Source organism: Coturnix japonica, chromosome 6, assembly GCF_001577835.2.
Source record: "Coturnix japonica isolate 7356 chromosome 6, Coturnix japonica 2.1, whole genome shotgun sequence".
Classification (NCBI taxonomy): Eukaryota; Metazoa; Chordata; class Aves; order Galliformes; family Phasianidae; genus Coturnix; species Coturnix japonica.
In genome coordinates this window covers 19,256,960-19,277,930 of record NC_029521.1, presented here as the reverse complement: position 1 = coordinate 19,277,930, position 20,971 = coordinate 19,256,960, and the positions used below count along the sequence as shown (strand labels likewise).

Here is a 20,971-nt window from a genome sequence, read left to right as displayed (position 1 = left end):
TCCCTCGCTGCAAGGCCAAAAATAGAGCAGTTACTCAGCAGAGGCTGTAGGAGGGGTTTCACATGACGCACAGCCAAATGCCGGGGAGGCCGCAGGACGTACCCACGTGGCTTTGCCGAGGTATTATCAGAGCTGGGGAGGGCAGCAGCCATAGCTGAACCAGGGCACCCAGCCACAAGCGCTCAGGGAAGAGCACGATGCCTTTGCTGCTGATGGAGGGTGTATTTTGGGGAAGCCACCACCATGAGCAGGGCTGGAGGCTCAGGGCGTGGGGCTGGTGGAAGCCCAACCCAGCCCCAGGAACCAACCTTGGAGCACCTTCAGTGCTGAACTGGGTGTTTCTCCTGCAGTGCTGCTGCTCTCATGCAATACCGCATTGCTCTGTGCCTGCAGAGCCGCAGCAGCCAGGAGGCCGTGCCCTACCCAGGTCCATTGCCTCTCGACTGCTGACTTATCACATCCCTGCTCCCGGGGGTCTCTCTCCCTCCCCCAGCACTTCTGTGGGCGGCTATTCCTGGAAACATCTGTCTCCTCATCCCAGAGTCACCTTCAATCATGCCTTTGCCCGCTGACATTTATAAAGCAGCTCGCGCTGGCTGATGGATTTAATAGCATGAAGCTCCACTGGCCCCTGCCCCCGTTGACACCTTCCTCTCTGAGGTGGCTGCAGCGTGAGGGCTGAGGGTGAATCTGCAGCTTCACTTTGGCTCTGCAGAACCAGGTCTGTGCCTCACGTGCTGCCCGATTGTCCTGCCATGGTCTCACCCAACCGTTTCTGCTTCTCAGATTTCTGCCTCTTGGGTGGAGGAGCCGCAGGGCTGCCAAATCCTGCAGTGCTCAGGATATTTCTTAAAACCCCAGCTCCTTGATCAGCGGCGAAATGAGGCTCCCAGCTCTCCAGCAGCTCCGGTTTCTTTAAGGAGAGCCTAATCCTCCTCATTGCACAGAACAGTGGGGTACAGGAGCAGAGGACAGGCACACAATGCAGCCAGACCCCCTTGCCACAAGTGGGGCACGAGGGGCAGAACAACCCTGTGCAGGGCAGCCAGCAGCCCCAGACTCACAGGGACACCGGCAGGCAGCACATACTGGGACCGTGAAAGCATTTCCTCAAGGGAATTATTTCAGGCATGGCACCCTGTGGGAGGATGAGGCAGTGCAGGGCTCGTGGCATCATGGTGAGAGGTGTTCTGATCTGCTCTGTACTGCTCGTAGTCAGGGCTGCAGCAGTAACTTAGCGGTGGTCTGTGCTGAGCAAAGAATGCTGCTTTTCTCATGGACTTTTTCCACCATCCAAAGCTTTCCTCCATCAAACTGCTGGGGAAGGCTGAAAAAGCTTCTTATCCTTCATACAAGAGCCTTCACTGAGCACACAGGCCCATCTGGCTGCTGCTCCCACGTCCCCAGCAGGCAGTGGTCCCACCCATCGCCTAACAGCAGCCCCATGAAAGAGCTCAGCACTGGGCAGTCAGAAATGTCGAGTGACAGCACTAGGCCACTCGAGAACAAGAAGGGGACGTGATGGTAGAGCAGAACTGCTTTTATTGGAGGTGTCAAGAGCAGGAACAAGAACAAACCTACAGCCTCCCCTCCTCAAGTGCCATCCTCCCCTACCCACCACCACCAGGGCAGTCAGCGTCATGTGTGCGTGCTACAAGACAACGGCAAAGCTTACACTCTGCTTCAGCCAAAAGCCAGACGACGCCCTCGGCATCCTTGGCAGTGCCACTGCTCCCTCCTTGGTGACTGAGCTCAGCGATAGCCCTGCTAGCGGCAGGGCAGGACAGTCACTTTCACCTCCAAGCAGGGGCGAACTTTGCATTAGTGGAGGATTTTGTTAAGGGAAGGACAGGAGCACAGCTCCAGTGAAGTGCCAGGGGATGTGATCTGTGCTGCAGCTCCTAGTAAGACATCTTGGGAGGCCACAGGAGTGAGTGAGCTGTGCAACCAGAGCTGAGCTGCAGCTGCCCCAGGCAAGAAATGGCACCGCTAAACCCAGAAGGGCTTTGCTGCCCCCTCTCTACAACACGAACCAAACCAAAAGGGAGAGGGTCAGAAGACAAACCAGGAGGGGAGATGAAGCAGGTCTGGAGGTGGGTTTGGCTCTGGCTCACTTCCCAGCCCGACGCTCTTCCTGGCGCTTGGTGAGGATGTACTTAAAGAACTCGTACACAGACCAGGCAATCGCCGTTGAGGGCATCTGATAAATGACTCTCGCCTGGACCCCTCTGAAGTAGGCGGTCACACCGCCCACTTGGTACACCGTCCTGAAGGCATTGGCCATGCCTGTGATGTGTCCGCTGATGTTGGAGCTCAAGGCCAGGGACTCCTGGGTGTTGAGCAGCGTTTTGCAGACGTCCAATGGGGTGGTGGCAGCAGCAGCTACAGCCCCCGCGCAGGCCCCGGAGACCACGTGGGAGCCTGGGTTGTACTGTCTGTGGGGGTTGAGGTGCTCTTGCAAGAACTCATAGGTCATGAAGTGAATGGCTTGGAAGGGGATGTTCATGGTGAGCTGGGTGGTGTAGCTGCGGTAGAAAGCTCCAGCCCCTTCGTTACGCCACACAGTCCGTACACAGTCTGTCACACGCTGGTAAGGCGAGTTGTACATCTGCATCCTCTGTTTGACCACTTGGGACAGATGGCAGCAGCGAGCGGCCAGCGGCAGCAGCCAGGATCCAGGTACGGGAGAGGAAGAGGAGAAAAAAAGAGTCAGTGTGAAGCCAGGTTCCTGTGATGGACCCCTCTGACCAGTGGTGTCCAGCAGGCTCCTGGGAAAGTCTGTAGTGATTACATCTGAACAAGGTAGTGCCATCAGAGCACCATGCCACCACAGCACCACCTGCCACCTCTGCAGCTGCTGCGGCCTCTTTGAGGGACCAGCTTCATAACAAGCAAATTAGTTCAATATTCAAAGTGTGCACCTCTGCTTCAGGCAACACAATTCAGATGTACTGTACAGAAAATAATTCCCACTGTAGTCACCCTGTTACGTTCCAGCCAGGTTTCTAGATCCGTATTATCCTACAAATGCCGTGACTACAAATCTTACAGCTGCAGTAAGAAGTGGAGCTCCAACGACAAACTGACAACACAGCGAAAGCAGCTGCCCAATGAGAGCCAAAGCAGCTCTGCTTACAGCACGGATTTCTTCATCAGCACAGACCCAGAACCACACCACATCCTCCAGAGGACCTTTCACCACAATATTCTCTAGTTTCGATGCACTTGCAATGACTAACTGTGAGGATCCCATACCTGCTGCTTCCTCTGAGCTCTAGGCAGCTGTCAGGGGCTTCGGTCAAAACCTGCCTCTCCCAACTCCTCTGTGGCTGGGGTTTACTGTTCTCCCCACAGCATCCCTCTGTTTGCTCACTGGCAGCTACTGGGCTACCCCAAATGAACCGTATAGCGTCCCCTCAAAGGATCCCTGAGGCTGGGCAAGCAGCAAGGCCAGAGGTGCCAGACAAGTGTCATAGAGCAGCCCAAGCAGATCCCACTCAGCCCCTGCACACCCCACCGGACAGGATCACCATTACCTTCTGCAGGGTTCATCGCTGCATCGTGGAGCAATGTTGCTACACACCCAGCTGCACCTGCAAAACAAGAACTGCCACATGTGAGGGGAGGAGACGGCGAGAGACCCCAGGGCTCCACCAGGACCCCGAGGCCTCCGCCAAAGCTGAGGAGGATGAGATCCAGGGGCAGCCTCCATCTCCGGAGAGGTGGGCGGTGTGAAGGAGCTTCCACCCGGAAAGAGCCCAGCAGTCTGTCACTTCTCGTGGGCCAGGCGGGACCTGAGCCCGGGTGCTCGTGGGCCATATGGCCACCGACCGGCTGGCAGGGCTCCCGCAGGACAACGGGAAGCGGCCGCCACCGGTGTCAGACCGTGCCCTGCTCCCCCCGCGTCCCCGCAGCCGCCGGCTGGAAACCACAGCCCCGCAGCCACATCCGCTCCGCGCCACCGAGCCCCCGGGCAGCTCCCGTCTCCCGTTAGCGGGTATCCTTTGGAGCCGGGCCCGCACCCGGGGCGGTTCGGGCGGCTGCGGCCGCGGAGAGGACGCGGCTTTATGGCCCCCCGGGCCCGTGCCTTGGCCCCGCCGCCCCCTCCCCGCTCCCGGCGCCGCTGGCCCCGTTCCGGGCGCGGCGGGTCCTGTACCGTTGGCCACATGGCTATTGCCCCCCGCGTGGATCACGTCGCTCAGCGTCTTTTTTAACTTTTCGTAGCAGGCGAAGTACAGCGCGTGCGCCGGCCCCGCGCCGGTGGCGGTGACGTTCAGGCCCCGCATGGGTCTCCACACGCCCTCGGTGCGCACGATGCGCCACAAGGCCTCCAGCACGTTCCGGTAGCGGGCGGCGGGCTCGGGCCGCAGGCTCTGCATGCGGGTCTGAAACACGAACCCGGTTTAGGCCCCGGTGACCCCCCCCCCCCCCCCGACCCGGCGGGCACGGCCGCCCCCGGTAGCCCGGCACCTTGACGCAGTCGATGGGGTACATGACGCAGTGCTCCATGATCCCGGCCACGGCTCCGGCCAACATGTGCGTGCTCACGGCTGCGCCCTGCGGCAGCGCCTCGTAGTCGGGGGCGGGCGGCGAGCGCGGCTCCGGGCCCCGAGCGGCCTCTGCTCCCCCGGGCCCCGCCCGCCCCGCGCCGCCGCCCATGAGCAGCAGCCGGACCAGGCCCGACTCCGCGCCGCCCCGCGCCCCGGGCCCGGCTCCCGCCCCCGCTCCCGCCCCCAGCTCCATGGCGCCGCCGCCGCCTCCTCCCCGGCCCCGCGCCGCGCCGCCCCCGCTCTCCCATTGGCCGCCTCCTCCCGCGCCCCGCCTCGGCCTCGCGACCATTGGCTCGAGCCGCCGCCCTCCGCCCTGTCGAAGCGCGCCGATTGGTCGCCGCCCCGTCGCGGCGGGGGCCGCCGTTGGTCGATCGCTCGCCGTTCCGCGCCTCCTATTGGCCCGCGCCCTTCACCGCCCCGCGGCTTCGAGCAGCGCATTGGCTCCCTCAACTTTTCGTCCCGCCTCTCCTCGCACGCCATTGGGCGGCGAGCCCGCGACCTTTGGTCGGTCGTACGTCTCACGGCTGGTTCCCCTCCGAACGGGGCCGGAGAGACGCCATTGGTCGCTTCGCCCGTCACTCAAGGCCTCGGCGCGTGCTGTTATTTGGAAGGCTCTGATTGGCTGCGCGCGGGGGCTGACGGGAGGCCGGAAGTCGGCGGGGTGACGTCACGCGGCGCCCCTCGGCACCGGAAGTCGGGGCTCAGTGGGTGCGGATTTCCGCCGCCGGGAGGCGCCGATTGGCTCTTGAGCCACGTGGGCGGGGCCAAACATGGCGGGGGGCGCCGATTGGTCGAGGCGGCAGTTTGTGGGCGGAGCTTTGCGGGAGGCCGGGCCGCTATTGGAGGGCGGGAGGAGCGGCGCGGGGTGACGTGTGCGGTACCGGCTGCACGGCCGGTGTCGGGGCGATGCGCGGGCGGGGGCAGGACGCACATGGCCAGGTGGGCGGCAGGGGACGGGACGGGACAGGTCCGGGTCCGGGTCCGGGTCCGGGTCCGGGTCCGGGTCCGGGTCCGGGTCTGGGCCCGTTCCGGTCTCTGATCCGTGCCCTGTTCCCGCAGGATCGCCGCCCCGTGCCCGCCGTGCCGCTCCGCCGTGTCTTGCGGTTTCCCGGTCCCGCGGCAGCGCCCGGCGTTGCTGGGTCTGTCCGTTGCCGCGGGGCTGTTGCTGCTGCTGCTGTTGGCCGGGCCCCGCCGATGGGCATCGCCGCCCCGTGACGGCCGGAGGAACGAACGGTGAGCGGGACAACGGGACGGCGGGCACGGTGCGCGCGGCGCAGAACGGAACCGAGCCCCCCGTTGTCGGTGCAGGTACGTGGCGCGGATGGAGGAGCTGGCGGCCACCGACACGGAGGACCCGTCGCTCAGCTACGGGGTGGTGGTGGACTGCGGCAGCAGCGGCTCCCGGGTGTTCGTCTACGTGTGGCCGCCGCACAACGGGCACCCGCACGACCTGCTGGACATCCGGCAGATGCGGGACCGCGGCAGCCGCCCCGTCGTCATGAAGGTGAAACCCGGTGAGTGAGGGCGGCACCGGGCGCTGCTGACGGCTGGGAGCGCCGGGCCCGGCCGTGACGACCATCCCCACAGGCATCTCTGCGGCCGCCGCCACCCCGGAGCGAGCCACCGCCTACCTGCGGCCACTGCTGCGATACGCGGCCGCACACGTGCCCGCAGGGAAGCACAAGGAGACGCCGCTGTACGTCCTGTGTACGGCCGGTATGAGGCTGCTGCCGGACAGGTGAGCACGGGGCCGCGGTCAGGGAGGATCCGGTAAAGCTGCGGGATTGTGCTCCCTGCCGCTCTCGTCCTGATGTGGAGCATCTCGCAGACGTCACTGTGCCCCTCAGGCTGCAGGCTGCCATTCTGGAGAACCTGGTGAAGAACGTGCCCCTCGAGTTCGATTTCCTCTTCTCCGAATCGCACGCTGAAGTCATCTCAGGAAAGCAGGAAGGTGGGAAACGCTGCCCTGTCCTCGTGGGAGCACACGGCGCTGCTGGCATCGCACGCAGCCGATGTGGGATCGTTCGTGCTTTGCCTTAAGGCAAACTCAATTGTGTTGTGCCCAGGTGTCTACGCTTGGATCGGCATCAACTTTGTGCTGGGACGGTTTGATCACGAGGATGGTGAGTCCAGCTGCTTGCACAGCAGCTCTGGGGCAGGCAGCACGCGGCCCTTTGGCCCTCAGTTCCCATGTGTGAGGGGCATCAGGAGGTAACAGGGAAGGAATACCCCCCTGCCCCGCACTGACACGCTGCTGTGGGTTGCAGAGGAGGCTGCAGTCGTCACCGTAGCACTGGGAGACCAGGTGGAGTCCTTGGTACGGAAACGAACGGTTGGGATCCTAGACATGGGGGGGGCCTCTCTGCAGATCGCCTATGAGGTGCCTGGCTCCGGAGCCTTTTCATCCCCGCAGCAGGTGTGTGTTGGGCTAATAGCTGGCACTGAGCTGCCCAGCGTTCACTGCTGATGGTGGTCCCCCGTCCCCAGGAGGAAGCTGCTAAGAGCCTGCTGGCAGAGTTCAACCTGGGCTGTGATGTGCAGCACACCGGCCACGTGTACCGTGTCTACGTCAACACCTTCCTGGGCTTTGGAGGCAACTTTGCTCGGCAGCGCTATGAGGAGCTTGTGCTGAACCAGACCTATGCACACAACCGGTATCGCTGCCCTGCCTGGGGCTGCGCTGGCATTGCACAATGCCACCGGCTCCTTTGTGCCACCCTTTCCCCATTGGATTTTCCCCAAGAGCCACCTGTGGTTGATAACAGCTCCCACAGCCACGCTGGCAGCAGCTGGGTGCCAGCAGGTGCTTGGGCTGGCACATGGCACAGCGCATTGCCCTTGTTGGAGCCCTGCAGGCATTACCAGTGCCACTGCTTGTTGCCTTTCCCCTACCAGCGCTACAGGGATTCCCCTACAGCAGCTTCTGGCTTTCCCTGCTCTGGCTTTCCCTCCTTCTTCAGCACTGGCTCGTTCAACACATCTTTCCATTGCATTTCCACCTTCAGCTGTGTCACCTGCCTTATTTCCTGGAGCTGTTCCCAGACTCTCAGAGATTTGGGGTCTCCGTGGGGGTGCAGATCTCCACAGGTTGGTGGGAACAGACTGTACCCCATGGCACCCATAAGGTGCTCAGGGCTTGTTGCTACAGATCTGGAGAGCTCAGCTTCAGTAGGAACTGGTGGGCTGACTCTCAGGACCATGAGTGTACAAGGGGACAGGGTCTTGCAAGGGTTATTAGTTGTGGAGGAGCACTAGAAAATGCTTTTGTGGGTGCTACAGTACCCCACATGCAATGACCTTTCTTTTCTGACTTGCTTTCCAGCCTGCATAGCCAGAAGACAGGGTTGAGCCCTGAGACTCCCTTCCTGGACCCCTGCCTGCCCGTGGGGCTGGAGGACACGGTGACAAGGGGCAGCAAAACACTGTATGTGCGCGGGCGAGGGGACTGGCAGGCCTGTGCTCTGCTGCTGCACCCGCTCCTGGCAGGGTCCAACAGCAGCCAGGACTCTCTGACTGGGGCCTACAAAGCACCCATTGACTTCAGCAACAGTGAGTTTTATGGCTTCTCTGAGTTCTTCTACTGCACTGAGGATGTGCTGCGCCTAGGGGGCCACTACAGTGCCCGTGCCTTCATCTCTGCTGCCCAGGTAAGCATTGTTCTGGAACACAGAGTCTCATCATTCTGGGAGGGATCTGAGGTTATTCCTTTGCTCTGAATGGGAACTTCTCCTTTCCCCAGGAATATTGCAGCCAGAGCTGGGAGGTGCTTACCCAGCGCTTCCAGAGTGGCCTGTACTCAGCACATGCAGATGAGCACCGGCTCAAGTAAGGACCAGGGCTATACCTCCTGCGGGCTCAATAATATGAGTAGCTGTGGTAGGCTCTGTCTTGGGCTCAGACCCTGCAGTAGCACCCAACTGCTGTTCCTGTGTGCTGCCTGTAGGTATCAGTGCTTCAAGTCTGCCTGGATGTACCAAGTCCTTCACCAGGGCTTCCACTTCCCCCTGGACTACCCCAGCCTGCACACAGCCCAGCTGGTGTATGACCGTGAGGTGCAGTGGACGCTAGGAGCCATCCTGTACAAGACACGCTTTCTGCCACTCAGGTAACACAGGAAGGAGCATTAGCTCCAGGACTTGTAGCCCAGCTGGGAAGGGACAAGAGGGTCCTGTTTAGAAGCTTCCTGAGGATACACAGGAGTGACTACACAGGGCTCTGCCATCCTTAAAGAGAGCAGCTGTAGCCTGTGGTACATGTGCCAATCACGCCTGCTTCTGCCTCTCCTCTCTGCAGGGATCTCCGGCAAGAGAGCAGCCGGCAAGCACACACCTCCTGGCTGCGCCTTTCTTTTGTCTACAACCACTATCTCTTCTTTGCCTGCATCCTGGTTGTAGGCCTGGCCATAGTCCTCTACCTCTTGCGGCTGCGCCGCATCCACCGCCGGCAGCTGGACCTGCTCTGGCTGGACAAGGTGGTGCTGCTGCCCCCAGGCCAGGGGGACTTGCCATGATATCAGTGGACAGTCACTGTCCAGTTACACCAGCAGAACCAGGACTGAATGCCAGCCAGGGCTCCAAGAACTCAGACTCTTTCCTGAGGACCATCTCAACTCTGTTCTCCATTATCCCCATGTCAGAACCACAGGCCACATGGCTGAGGCAGTTGTGGACGTTGGAGCCAGCCTCTCTATCTCACCCCAGCCCTAATCTTTGTTTCTTGGTCTCTGACCTTTGCCTTGCTGCACGGGGTGAAGAAGAACCCTTTACTGGCAGCACTCACACTGCAGCCCTTGCTGGACCTTCAGAGCAGAAGACATTACTGAGGCAGCCAGCTCAGGGCTGCAGCCTGAAGCACCACACTATCCTACAGCTTAGCCACCAGTTTGCAGAGCAGGCTGGCAAGGTGCTGTAGTTTATCAGTGCCTGGTGTGATCTTTCCACAGTCTGGCACAGGATCCAGGCGAGCAGCAAGCTCCACTGAGCTGTTCTGCCAGGCCTGACCCTGTTCAGAACATTCCCTGTCACAGTGAATGGTTGTGCCTAAGGGGCAGCACTGAGGGCTCAGGGAACATCTCATAAGGCTGCGTTTCCTTTTAGTTGTGCCCTCCTACACGCACTCCCCTGTGGCATCCCACAAGTTAATCTGGCACTAAGTGCAAGGACCAGTGGTTCTTTCCCCCTGAATGCAGGCTGGGCCTGCCTGTGGGGAAGCCACCTCTCTAGCTATGCATCCCTCCATGCATAGCCTTCATATTCTAGGCCTGGAGCCCCAATTTCCCTAATCAAGTTCTTCACTTTATACTTGAAATCATGTTACCATTCCTGAAGCAATAAAAAAACAAACCTCAGAACCAACCAGTGGTTGTCTTATTTTCTAGTAAGCACCAACCCAGCAGCAGCTCAGGGCTGGCACCTGACTGCTGCCCATATCCCACTGCTCAGTAGTGCTCCATGCTGCTGGGTCTTGCTGGCAGTATGCAGCAGTAGTGCTGCTTTCTGTACAACTGAGCTCAGTACCTGAGCCTGTGGCAGCAAGGGAAAGTGACCACTCCTGAACTGCTGATCCCTAGAGCCAAAAACTTGCTGCCTGCCTCTTTCTTTGCAACAATTGAGCTGTTTCTACAAGGCTCCAGAATGTGTTGCTCCCTATTTTTTTATTTTTTAATCCTTATTCACATCCCAGCTTTAAGAGACTGTTAGAACAGGGCAGAAGGCAGGGCCTGGGCAACAGGCTTCCAAGCTCCTACAGCTCCTGCATGGCCATGGGGGTGGCCCAGTGCAGCTCAGGTCACAGCTGCCTATCAGCCTCCCTCTGGGACACGCTGCTGCTTATCTGTGACCCTGACTCCAAAGTGCTGTACAGGTGGTGTCCAAGGTAAAGCCTGCCCTGCACACACACACTGCCAACCTCTAACAGCTGCTGATTGGTTTTATCCTCACTGCAGGAACAGGGTTAGAAGTAAAGGTGGGAAAAGAAAAAGAAACCAACATGAAGCCCAAACTTCCTCAGTTTCCAAGCAGCAAGTGACTCTGCTGCCAGCATCACTTACTAGAAAAAAAATATTTATTTCCACAACACAAGTTCAGCAAACACAGTCAAATACAAATAAATAAATAATGCCAATAAATTATCTGATAAATAAGGGACCGACCTAAGACAACTCAGTATTTCATTATTGGAATGTAGACATGAGAGGGATGGTGGTACCTACATACTACTGCAGCACCCTCACTGCAGAGGTGGGAGATGACACAGCCCCAGTCTGAGCACAGTGCTGACCACGAGCCCCTGCACAAGCCCCCAGCACCTCCCTCACATCCATGGCAGTCTGCCTCCTCCAACAGGCTCAGCCTTTCCTTCTTCCAGCCACAGCGAGAGCCTAGAAAAAGGAAAGCCCACAGCCGAGCAGGGACTGGTCACACGCAGGGTGCCACGGGGCCCACGCTGCAGCAGGGATGCTACTTGCCAACAGCAGGGGCCCAGCCAGTGCTGGGCTGCAGTGCCTGAAATGCATTGGGGCAGTGGCTCCAGCTCCTGACCCAGCACCTCTGGGAGCTGCCTGGTATGGGAGGGAAGCTGAAAGGAGAAAGGGGGAGATGTTAGCGCAGAGCTGCACCTGCAGCCCCACACTGTGCTCAGCGCTCCATAGCCGTGACTGCTGGAGCCAAAGCAGCTCCCCCCCCCAGCTCTGCCCACTCACGATGATGGCGGGTCTCTATGGCTGCCGTCGGGGGTCACTCCCAGAGGAAGCGCACGTACCAGATGGTCTCGTTCTTCAGCTGCGGCCCAAAAAGGGGGTTGAGCTGAGCCAGAATTGCAATCAGCCAACTGCAAGGAACGCCAGCGTCAGCCCCGGCAGCACGGGAAGGGCTCGGCGAGGCCCGGGGCCCGACGTCTGCCCCGAGGCGGAGCTCTGGGGAGGCCTCGGCCGGGGCCCAGCCGGTCGCAGCGGTCAGCGGGCACAGGGAGGCCTCAACGGGGGCAGGATGGGGAAGGGCCGGTACTCACAAGAGGTAACAGCACACGGCCGTGGTGACCAGCATCGTGATGATCACCCTGCGGAGCGGGGGGGACACACCGTCACGAGGGAACGCTTTGCCGCGGTCCTTCCCTCCCCTCCGGCCCGGCCGTACTCACCCGCGGTTGGGCCCCTTGGGCACGAACCAGGGCCCGGCGATGCCCACCAGGCCCCAGAAGGCCGAGAACAGGACGAGGGGCAGCGCGAAGCTGTGCGCCGTCATGGCCGCTCCCGGCTCCCACCGCTCCGGTTTATCGTCCCGCCCACAGCCGCGCACAGAGAGAGGCGCTTAGACCACCCGGCCAGCAGGGGGCGCCGCAACGCGGCAACACAGGGAGCGACAGCCCGAGCATGGCCGCCCTGCCCCGCACCGCAAAGCACGAACACACCGGCAGCTCCGTAAAGTCCTTTATGTTACACAGCCGGACACAGCAACCCGTCCTTGTCCCCACCGCCCCGCCGGTCACTTGGGGAGGCGCCGCAACTCGCTCATGAGCCACAGGGCCACGCTGAGCAGCGCCAGGGAGCCCGACTGGTGCGTGGCGGCCAGTGGAGTGGGGACGTAGAGCAGCAGCGTGCTGATGCCCAGGGCAACCTGCGGGAAGGAAGGACCGTCAGCACGGCTGTGCGTGCACCACTGACTGCAATAGGCCCAAAGCATGGGGTGAGCAGGACCAAGGACTGGCCTCCTGCCTCCATGTGGGTCTGTGAGTGCCGTACAGGAAGGCTCCAGCCACAGGGAGTGCGGATCATACACTGCTTCCACATCAGGGTGGCCTTCCAGCTCTTACCTTGTGGGTGTGATTGAAGGGCTAGGAAAAAACTAACAGAACAGGAAGAAGAGGGACAGTACCTGTGCCCACGCCACTGCCAGTAAGGATGTCACTGCCATCCTGGTCCTGTGAGGGAGGGAGATCTTCCGTGAGAAGAGGTACAGTGCTGTGACAGCTGTGACTGAGGCAGTTCCCTAAAGGAAAAGAGACTGTAATGGGATGGAGAAACAACCACCCTTCCTGAGAAGCTGAAAGGAAATGGGACAGATATCTTTGACTGCACCTTCTATGCAATAACACATTGCTCAAAGAACTTATTTATCTTTAGAAACATGTTAATAGCCACCATCACACGCTGCAGATTCCATGCTTCACCCAGTTAACAGCCCTAAAAATATAAGGAAGGTTACAGACAGTTCCATTTTCTGAATGAATGCCTTACTTCCCCAATAGCTTTTCCTTATTTGTTTGATGTTTCCATCTGTTTGCTGGGAGTTATTTCTGCCCCCTTCTCACCTGTGACCATGACAGTTAAAGGTGGAAGCAGTCAGCTGGAATCCTGATCTCATTTTCACTGCCCAGCTACAGCTCACCAGCATCATCTCAGTGCACAGATCACCTCACAGTTCTCCTACCAAAACTCTTTATATTTCAGTTTATTCTTATCAATCTACGGCGCAGCCCAAAGTACAGCAGTGCTGTTTAATATCCAAATTGCTCTAACTAGCTCTAACTAGCTGACATTTCTTTCACAGGGCACTAATGGTGTATAGGAACTTAAATTCTAAAGGAAATCTGACTGTTGAGTGGTGTCTGCTTCCAAGTTTTATTTCAGGCAACATCCTCAGACATTTCCATTGCAAGGACTACCCTGATCTGTAGCATGTGGAAAACGAGACACAAAGAAATGACGTCTGTAACCTGGAAAGGAGGAAGACATCCTTAAGGAAGAAGACCACATTAAAAACAAAGAAATGAGTGCTAACCTTTCTCTTTCTTCAGAAACAAATTGGTAACAAAGCTCTCAGGACCTTGTACACCCTGTATATCATTCACGCTGACAGAGCCATAGCTTTAAGATGACAGCTTGGCTGTAGGAGGCAACCAGGAGGAGGTTCAGACATAGCAGGAAGACGGCACTTACCAAGATCCTGTGATCAAACTGTACAGTTGTAGGATTCTCAAAGATATTTCTCAGGGTTGGGGAGAAGGCGAGAAGATCATCCGGGATCCAGCGTTCCCCCATTTTGGGGAAGGAATTGTACACAAGGCCAGCATCCAGACCTGCCACAAAGGCACCTGCAATTCCAGAGCAGAGAGCGAGACTAATGAACTGGGTTCAGGGGGCACTCCAGGCTGCACAGCTCTGACTCAAGAACTCAGCTTGATCCCAAATTTCTTTTGCAAACATATGCAGAGCTCTCAAAACAGCACACATGCTGTTCAGCACATCTCCACCTGCTCAAAAGAGGCCAGGAAAAGAAGTTATCAAGTGCAAGCTCTCTGAAAAGAACAAAGTCGTCACAGAGAACATGATAGGGTTTTTCACACTCCCCATCAGACAACACAGATAGAAATTAGGCACAAGACAGGACAGCAATAGAAGACAGTGTTACCTGAAAGAGCTGTAAGAAAAATGAGAGCTGTAGCTCCATGGGCAAAGTGTCTCAGCTGCAGCAGCTGACGTGTCTCATGCAACTGTAAAACAAAAAATGAATTGCAATGAAAAATTCCAGTGTTGTTTGCAACAGGTAAGATAAGCTTTCATTATATATACACGCCAAGTATTTCACAGGTAACTGAGTCCAACCCTGTGCAGAAACTGAAGTGGCTGCTGGGCAGTTACTTGCACAGATCACTGAACCCAGCATGCAGACTCCTGCCCGAGCTTGCATGAACTCTTGGGACTAATCACTGCAGAGTGGAACAACAGAGACAAATCAAACGCCTCATAACTGCTTCAGAATACAACAATTTAGAAGAAGTTAAAGAAGAAGTTTCTATAAATTTCTAATGGTATTAAATCACAGGAAGAGATAGGATAAAATGGAAGCAAGGATTATCCTCCACACAATTCCCTTATCCACACAACCCTCTGTGTTTACACTATGCTGTGCCCTGACTCCTAGCACACCACTTCGTACCTGGTGTCGTGGAAGCAGCAAAGACAGCCCCATCCACAGACTGGCAGAATAAAGAACCAGAGCAGAGCCAAGGTGTGCTGCAAGGCGGTACTGGCTGACCCGAGGGATATCATAGGAGTCTGGCTTCTCTTCCAGTCCACTCTTCACCATGTACCAGCCCAGTAGACCCTGACATAACAACAGGAGAGGAGAGGGTGAGAGCCAGCTCCTCTATCCCATTCATCAGTAAGAGGAGCCAGGGGCAGCCCTTCACATCTGCCTCAGCACAGACAGGGCAGCAACAACTGCTAAAATCAGAGAAATGTTAAAGTCAAAACAGTTTGTTTCTTCTGTCTCCAACCACAGCTGTGTCGCATCCCACCCAAACTTTCCCAGATTTCTATATCAGGAGATACAGAACACACCGCAGCTATTCCCTGCGGCTGCACAGCTCTCACCTGGAAGCACACAAGCCCACAGAGCGCAAGCACACGGCCCTTCATGGGGCGGCTGAGCCAACCCTTCCTCCAGAAGTAGGCAGCAGGAAGGATGTAGGCCAAGCCCACAACACGGCCCCACATACGATGCGAATACTCCATGTACCAAATGAACTTGAACTCTGTCAGAGTCATGTCACGATTCAGGCTGTAAAAACAAAGAGTGATTTAAGGCAGTGCCACCTCATGCATTCCAAGGTGGGGGATGAGGGACAGGAGGTGGACTGCCCACATCCACCACCAGATGCGCTGTGTGCCTCACTCACAGTGTTAGGGAAATTCCATTTGCATGAGATCCCCGTACTGCCTTATTGCAGGACCAGCCCCCAGCCCCTTGTGCTCACATTTTGAACTCTGGGAACTGCTGATACTTCTGGAACTCCGCCTCCCACTCCTGCTGCGTCCTGGGGGGTTTCATCTCCTTCACCAAGTGCCAGTCCACCATGGACAGCCCGGACTCCGTCAGCCTGCGGGCACAGAGGGGCAGCACAGCTCACTCCAAAGGACGGAGGTGAGAGCCTTAAATGAGGGCTATAAACAGGGCGCTTAGGGAGGACCGACGGCAGGGCCTTGCCGCCTCTCTCACCTGGTGACCCCGCCCAGCACCACGGCACCCGCTACGGCGCCGCTGCATGCGAGCAGCCATCGGCCCACAGCGGGCGGCACGTCGGGGCTGTGCTGCAGCGGGAGGCCGCGTTGTGGACGATACCGGAGCGAGCCGAGCTGCCGGCAGGGACGGACGAACCGCCCGGCGCCACCGCACAGCGCCCGCAGCATCACCAACCGGACCGGAAGTGGCGGCAGCGTGGCGGAAACGGGGCGAGCTCTTCCGGTCACCCCTAGGCGTCGCCATGACAATTCGGTGGCACGTGACCCGGAGCCAGCAGCGGGACCCGCGCGCCGCCAGCGCAGGTGAAGGAGCGGGAGAGGCGGGGCGGGGCGGGGCGGGGCTAAGGCCCAACGGGGCGGGGCTGGGCCCGGACACAGCGCGACGGCATCGCCCCCACGAGGCACCGGGGCCGGTGACGGACGGAGCGGGAGCTGGGCCGCCAGGGGGCGAGGCCGGATGTGGAGCGGGGGGGGCGGGGCTTGAGGCGGAAGCGGGCGGGAAGCTCGACGGGAGGCTGCGAGGCACACGGGGGCCGCCATGGGCCGGGGGGGTGCGACCGCGTCGTTGCTCGCCAGGCATGGACGATGGATTCCTCATGGAGGTGTGCGTGGATTCCGTGGAGTCCGCCGTCAACGCGGAGCGCGGAGGTGAGGCCCGAGGCGCGGGGGGTGCTCGGTGGGAGCGGGGTGAGGGCTCAGCCCCGGGGTGACCGGCTGTCCGCAGGTGCCGGCCGGATCGAGCTGTGCGCGGGGCTGGTGGAGGGAGGAACCACCCCCAGCATGGGTGAGTACAGCGCACACCCCCTCATTTATCACTATGATCTCCAGACGCTCCCCATGGGGCTGCCAACAGCCCTCCTGTAACACCATCTTTGCACACCCAGGGCTCCTGCAGGTGGTGAAGCAGTGCGTGCGGATCCCGGTGTTCGTCATGATTCGGCCTCGAGGTGGAGATTTCCTCTATTCGGACCGAGAGGTGGAGGTGATGAAGGCTGACATCCGCCTGGCCAAGCTGCACGGTGCGGATGGGCTGGTTTTCGGGGCCCTCACTGAGGATGGACGCATCGATACGGAGCTGTGCACGGCGCTGCTGGGTGAGAGCATCCCCAATTGTAAACGTTGCTCTAAGCACCGTGTGGTGTCTGGTTCTAACCCAGGGGACTCTGTAACAGTCCAGGCTGACCATATGTTTTCTTATTACAGCTGTTTGCCGGCCCTTGCCAGTCACATTTCACCGAGGTGAGTCACAGCGTTTGGTGGCAGGGACCAGCTTCTGCCCCGCTGACAGAGATTTGGGTGCTGGGAGGTAGCTGGGCTTGATCTGTGGTGCTTTTTCTTTGGAGGGGGAAAAGTTGTGTCAACTGCACATGAGCTGTGGCTGTGCTCTTTGCCCATCAGGGCTAAGGTCAAGGGGGTCCAAGCTTGGTAGCAGTGTCACTGCCCTGCGTGGGGTGGAAATGTCCAAAGAGCTGAGTGCTGCAGCTCTGTTGTTATTGTGAGGGTGATGTTATAGCTGGGAGCTGCAGCTGAGAGAAGGGATTTTCCCATTTCTTTCCTGGGCTGGGATGGTGATAGGGCTTGAGCAGAGTTGAGTGATGTCTGAACTGTTCCATTGGTCTCTCAGCCTTCGATATGGTGCACGACCCTCAGGTGGCACTGGAGACTCTGATTTCTCTGGGGTTCGAGCGGGTATTGACCAGTGGCTGTGATAGCTCAGCATTGGAAGGATTATCCTTGATTAAGAAACTTGCAGAACAGGTAAGCGCTCCCTACTTGCCTCTTTATTACTGTGACCACTTTCTGGGCTTTGCTTGGAGGTGGATTCTTTATGATAGCCCTCATTTCTGTGGGGAAGCTGCTGTCTGCAAGCGCTTTCCCCTCACCTCTGGGTTGCTCTTAATCTGTTTTCCTAAGTTCCTGTGGGCTAGAACCCTGAAGTGAGAATGCAAGAACTATAAGCCCCCGTGACTTTAAAGCGTGCAATGCATAAGTTTTCTTTGCTCCCCATAATGGCATGTGAGGACTTAGTGCTGTGACAGTATCATTAACAAGTTATTTTTCTTTCAGGCAAAGGGCAGAATTGTCGTAGTGCCAGGTAACGTTTTTTCTTGTCATCTATAACAGGTCTAGTTGTCTCTGGCTCCTCTTGCCCTGGGGTGTGTTGTCTGATTGGTTTTTCTGAGCCACATCCCTAGGAGGGAGGTGCTTTTGCCTTGGTGTGTGTAAAGGCTGCAGAGCCCTACAGGTGCTGCTCACTGGAGGATTTGGGGGACAGTTGTAGATCTGTGGGAGAACGTGAATCAAGTCTTCTCCCATCTCTTCAAGTGACAGAGTCTCTTGTCCCAAGGGCTCTTTCCTCTTCTTTGTAGGTGATGCTGGTCTGTTAGGGGATAGACCTCAGGGATGATGTTGGGTATGTGATAGTCCTTTCTGTGCTGGATGTGGCATAACAAGGATTCTTCCCACCAGGGGGTGGCATCACAGAGCGCAACCTGCAAAGGATTCTGGAAGGCTCTTCTGCTTCTGAGTTTCATTGCTCTGCTCGTTCAGCCCGGGACTCAGGGATGAAGTTCAGGTAACTGATTATTTCTTAGCAAAATTGTACTGGGGGAAATCAGGACTAATAAAAAAGTAAGTGTGTGGAAGAGGTGTATTTTCAAACAACTTTCTGAGTGCTAATTACACTATTGTGGTTGGGATTGTGTTGCTTGGCTGTGTATTCTACCCTGTGTGAATCCATTGGTGCTCACCATCTGGACATGAGCTCTATGCACAACCAGGTCCTTGGGGTATTTCCTCTGCTGCTGTTGCTCTAGGGCTTGTGAGTGTCCTCTGGTGGGTGTCATCTGGTAGTGCTGGGTGGCACTATCAGGTATTGTGACTACTGCTAACACTGTGGGGGGAAAGGTGGGTTTTCGTTAATGTCTTTTATCCTTTTGTGTCACCTGCAGAAATTAACCAGTCATTTTCTATACAGAAATCCAAACGTTGCTATGGGAGCGTCATTCTCTGCCCCTGAGTACTCTGTTAAAGTTGCAGATGTGGCTAAAGTGAGGACCCTGAATGCCATTGCAAAGAACATTCTGTAGTGGAAAGCACTGTGCTGGAACAAGAGCACCAAGACTCCGGAATTTTTCCTGCCATGTGGACAGATGTGAACTGCTTCCATCCTCAGACTTCGGAGGATGCAAATTAGGTGACAGAACCTGATGTTTCTTCCCTTGGTTTCCCCTGAGCGACCAGTCCCTGGCCTGGAAACTTACACTGGCCATTTTAAATAAAAGGACTCGTTCTTGGGTGTGATGGCAACAAGCTGCTCAGCAGTATGTAGAGAGGAAGGGAGCTGAACAATTATGGAAGAACGAATTATGTAGCACTGCATGTGATTGTCAAATAAACGCTGCAGCTGCTCCCCTCTTACTGTGTTTTTACTGTTTTTTTGTTGTTGTTTTGCATTTATTTTACAGGTGGTACTGTATGCTCCGTTTTGCATGGTTTGGTACAGCGTGTTTTGGCATCAGTTCTAGATATGTACTGCAAATGTGAAAGTCCACATTAGCTCATGTGTGTATGATGAGGCAATGTGTACAGGAGATAGAAGCAGTTCCTGAGGACAAAGTAGTAGCACGTGAGCACAAGATTAAGAACATAATTCAAACCCTAGTCATGTGTCAGGAGGGCCAAATGTGAGAGCAGCAGAAGAGAGATAAGAGTCACATGAGGGGACATTGAATTAATAATCTTTGTGCTGCACCAGAAGAGAAAACGATTACATCCAAAGTGCCAGAAAGAGAAATATTTTAGCCACAGCAGGAAGACAAGGTCTGTTCATGTCAGCTAGTAGGATTGCTGAGGATTAGAAACCCAGCATCTCTTAGGTAAAGAGAGGCTGTTGATATGTAGAGGTGATGAGCCCATATGGCAAGAAGCTCCTATTACCTGACTGATGATGTGAGCTAGCTGTAGGCCAACCTGGGCCACAGATAAAAGAAGTTAAGGGGAGGGTGGGGTATATGGTGTGATTCCTTGGGAGGCCGAGGTGCTTTTTCACAGGGAGTTTCCAAGTCTAAGTTTTACCTTAATAAAATCAGATAGTTGAAAACCTATAGCTGTACCTATAGAATATAACTTCAGAGCTTTGTGTCGGAGAGCATATCCCTCTTTTCACATGGATCCATTGGAGGTATCAGTGTCTCTCAAAACACATGTTGGGAACGTAGATGGCAATTCTCAACATGTGAGCTAGGAAGGTTATAGCTGCATAGTGTGGGGTCACTGCTGGCTGATGTGCACTCAGTAGGAAGGATTCAATCTTGGTAGAAACAATTTCACTTACAGTTAATTGCATTTAAGAGATTGTGGCTTGTGTTGTAAGATTTCCTGAGTCATGATGATTAAAGATATCTGTAACTCAGTTAACATGAATATTGTGCTGACGCAGCCTTCCGTCATCGTATATGTAGTTCGGTTCTTTTGTGTAAAGTTTTGATTGTTTTAAAAAGGCTTTTGAACTCAAAGGCACCATAAGAAAGCAAAGAAATAAACTTCTTAGAGATTAGGAGGTCTGGACTAATCTGTACATTGCCTTGCAGAAGTCTCTGTCCTGGAGCAGACCCTGTGGGGGCATGAGTGGGAACTTCAGTTAGCTTGGTCCCAGCAAATAGGTTCTGGATATTGTAGTGGAAGAAGCTGTGTGGAAGGAGCTGAAGGATACGAAGGTGACTTTTAAGGGTTTTCAGGAGGATGAGTATGTTGCAAGACTGAGGGTGGAGGAAGAGTGGATGTGCTTGTTTTAAACATTCTGGGCTGAGGAAAGCTGTTCAGCTCTGAACGAGAGAGCAAAGACTGGGAGAGGATGGGCTCTATGATATGCATTGAAAACCAAGGCAAGTGAGGGGACAGAATATGGGGGGGATAGGAAGCTGTAACTGGGGCAAGAGGTCCCCTTATGAGCCTTATAAGCAAGGCCAGTGGACAGTGTGAAATGTGGTAGGGACAAGGGCACCTTTAAAGGGTCGTGTATGTGAAGATGAACTGGTAAGACTGGATCTCATCTACTGTACAAAAATAAGCAGGAAATTAAAGGTAGGGTTTAGGCATAGCCGAGGTACAATATGTATGAAGATCTGTGCAGCTTGGTTGGGTGATGGGAAACAACACGGTGTGGACCAAAAGTTGAGGACAGGAACGTGTTCAGCCTCACAAATTACATCAGCACTCTGGACCGACAAGAATCTGAGGGAGTGGCTGCTCCTCTCAGTGATCTCTTGTCTAATGCATCAGATTGCTGCTCTCCTCAGTACTGTATTGATGCTGGCTGGAGAGCCTGGCACTATGGACAGCTGTTTACCAAAAGGGAAGTGGACTTAATCAGACAAAGTAATAATAATTAACCAGCAGG

At 56.3% G+C, this 20,971-nt stretch overlaps 5 protein-coding genes across 7 annotated transcripts; 2 read left to right on the top strand and 3 right to left on the bottom strand.

Moving 5' to 3' along the window:
• Positions 1-1,524: 1,524 nt before the first annotated feature.
• Positions 1,525-4,752, bottom strand: SLC25A28 (solute carrier family 25 member 28). Its single transcript, XM_015867274.1, has 4 exons — positions 4,471-4,752; positions 4,157-4,385; positions 3,537-3,593; positions 1,525-2,628 (listed from the first exon to the last, which is right to left on the bottom strand). The coding sequence occupies exons 1-4, from the start codon at positions 4,741-4,743 to the stop codon at positions 2,111-2,113; spliced, it is 1,077 nt and encodes a 358-aa protein (XP_015722760.1). The 5' UTR covers positions 4,744-4,752; the 3' UTR covers positions 1,525-2,110.
• ENTPD7 (ectonucleoside triphosphate diphosphohydrolase 7) lies at positions 4,742-9,900 on the top strand. Its single transcript, XM_032445478.1, has 13 exons — positions 4,742-4,930; positions 4,984-5,489; positions 5,610-5,783; positions 5,859-6,064; positions 6,138-6,288; positions 6,398-6,501; positions 6,617-6,673; positions 6,818-6,966; positions 7,038-7,204; positions 7,873-8,197; positions 8,290-8,375; positions 8,494-8,655; positions 8,844-9,900. The coding sequence occupies exons 1-13, from the start codon at positions 4,742-4,744 to the stop codon at positions 9,058-9,060; spliced, it is 2,493 nt and encodes an 830-aa protein (XP_032301369.1). The 3' UTR covers positions 9,061-9,900.
• Positions 9,901-10,551: 651 nt separating this feature from the next.
• On the bottom strand, positions 10,552-11,847 carry LOC107316084 (V-type proton ATPase subunit e 2). Its single transcript, XM_032445452.1, has 4 exons — positions 11,688-11,847; positions 11,559-11,606; positions 11,251-11,378; positions 10,552-11,126 (listed from the first exon to the last, which is right to left on the bottom strand). The coding sequence occupies exons 1-3, from the start codon at positions 11,789-11,791 to the stop codon at positions 11,285-11,287; spliced, it is 246 nt and encodes an 81-aa protein (XP_032301343.1). The 5' UTR covers positions 11,792-11,847; the 3' UTR covers positions 10,552-11,126; positions 11,251-11,284.
• A 184-nt stretch (positions 11,848-12,031) lies between these two features.
• On the bottom strand, positions 12,032-15,406 carry LOC107315953 (cytochrome c oxidase assembly protein COX15 homolog). Its single transcript, XM_015866906.1, has 6 exons — positions 15,306-15,406; positions 14,923-15,109; positions 14,486-14,653; positions 13,958-14,039; positions 13,486-13,640; positions 12,032-12,163 (listed from the first exon to the last, which is right to left on the bottom strand). Exons 1-6 carry the CDS (start codon positions 15,404-15,406, stop codon positions 12,032-12,034), a joined length of 825 nt encoding a protein of 274 aa, XP_015722392.1.
• A 120-nt stretch (positions 15,407-15,526) lies between these two features.
• Positions 15,527-18,990, top strand: CUTC (cutC copper transporter). 3 transcript variants are annotated; one of them, XM_015867217.2, is made up of 9 exons: positions 15,532-15,873; positions 16,147-16,218; positions 16,295-16,354; positions 16,455-16,664; positions 16,774-16,809; positions 17,195-17,328; positions 17,638-17,665; positions 18,040-18,145; positions 18,548-18,990. In XM_015867217.2, the coding sequence occupies exons 1-9, from the start codon at positions 15,594-15,596 to the stop codon at positions 18,657-18,659; spliced, it is 1,038 nt and encodes a 345-aa protein (XP_015722703.1). In that variant the 5' UTR covers positions 15,532-15,593; the 3' UTR covers positions 18,660-18,990. The 3 variants fall into 3 exon arrangements, with proteins under 3 accessions (XP_015722705.1, XP_015722703.1, XP_015722704.1); XM_015867219.2 differs by lacking the exon at positions 17,638-17,665 and having other exon boundaries at positions 15,527-15,873; XM_015867218.2 differs by lacking the exon at positions 16,295-16,354.
• The last annotated feature ends 1,981 nt before the right edge of the window (positions 18,991-20,971 follow it).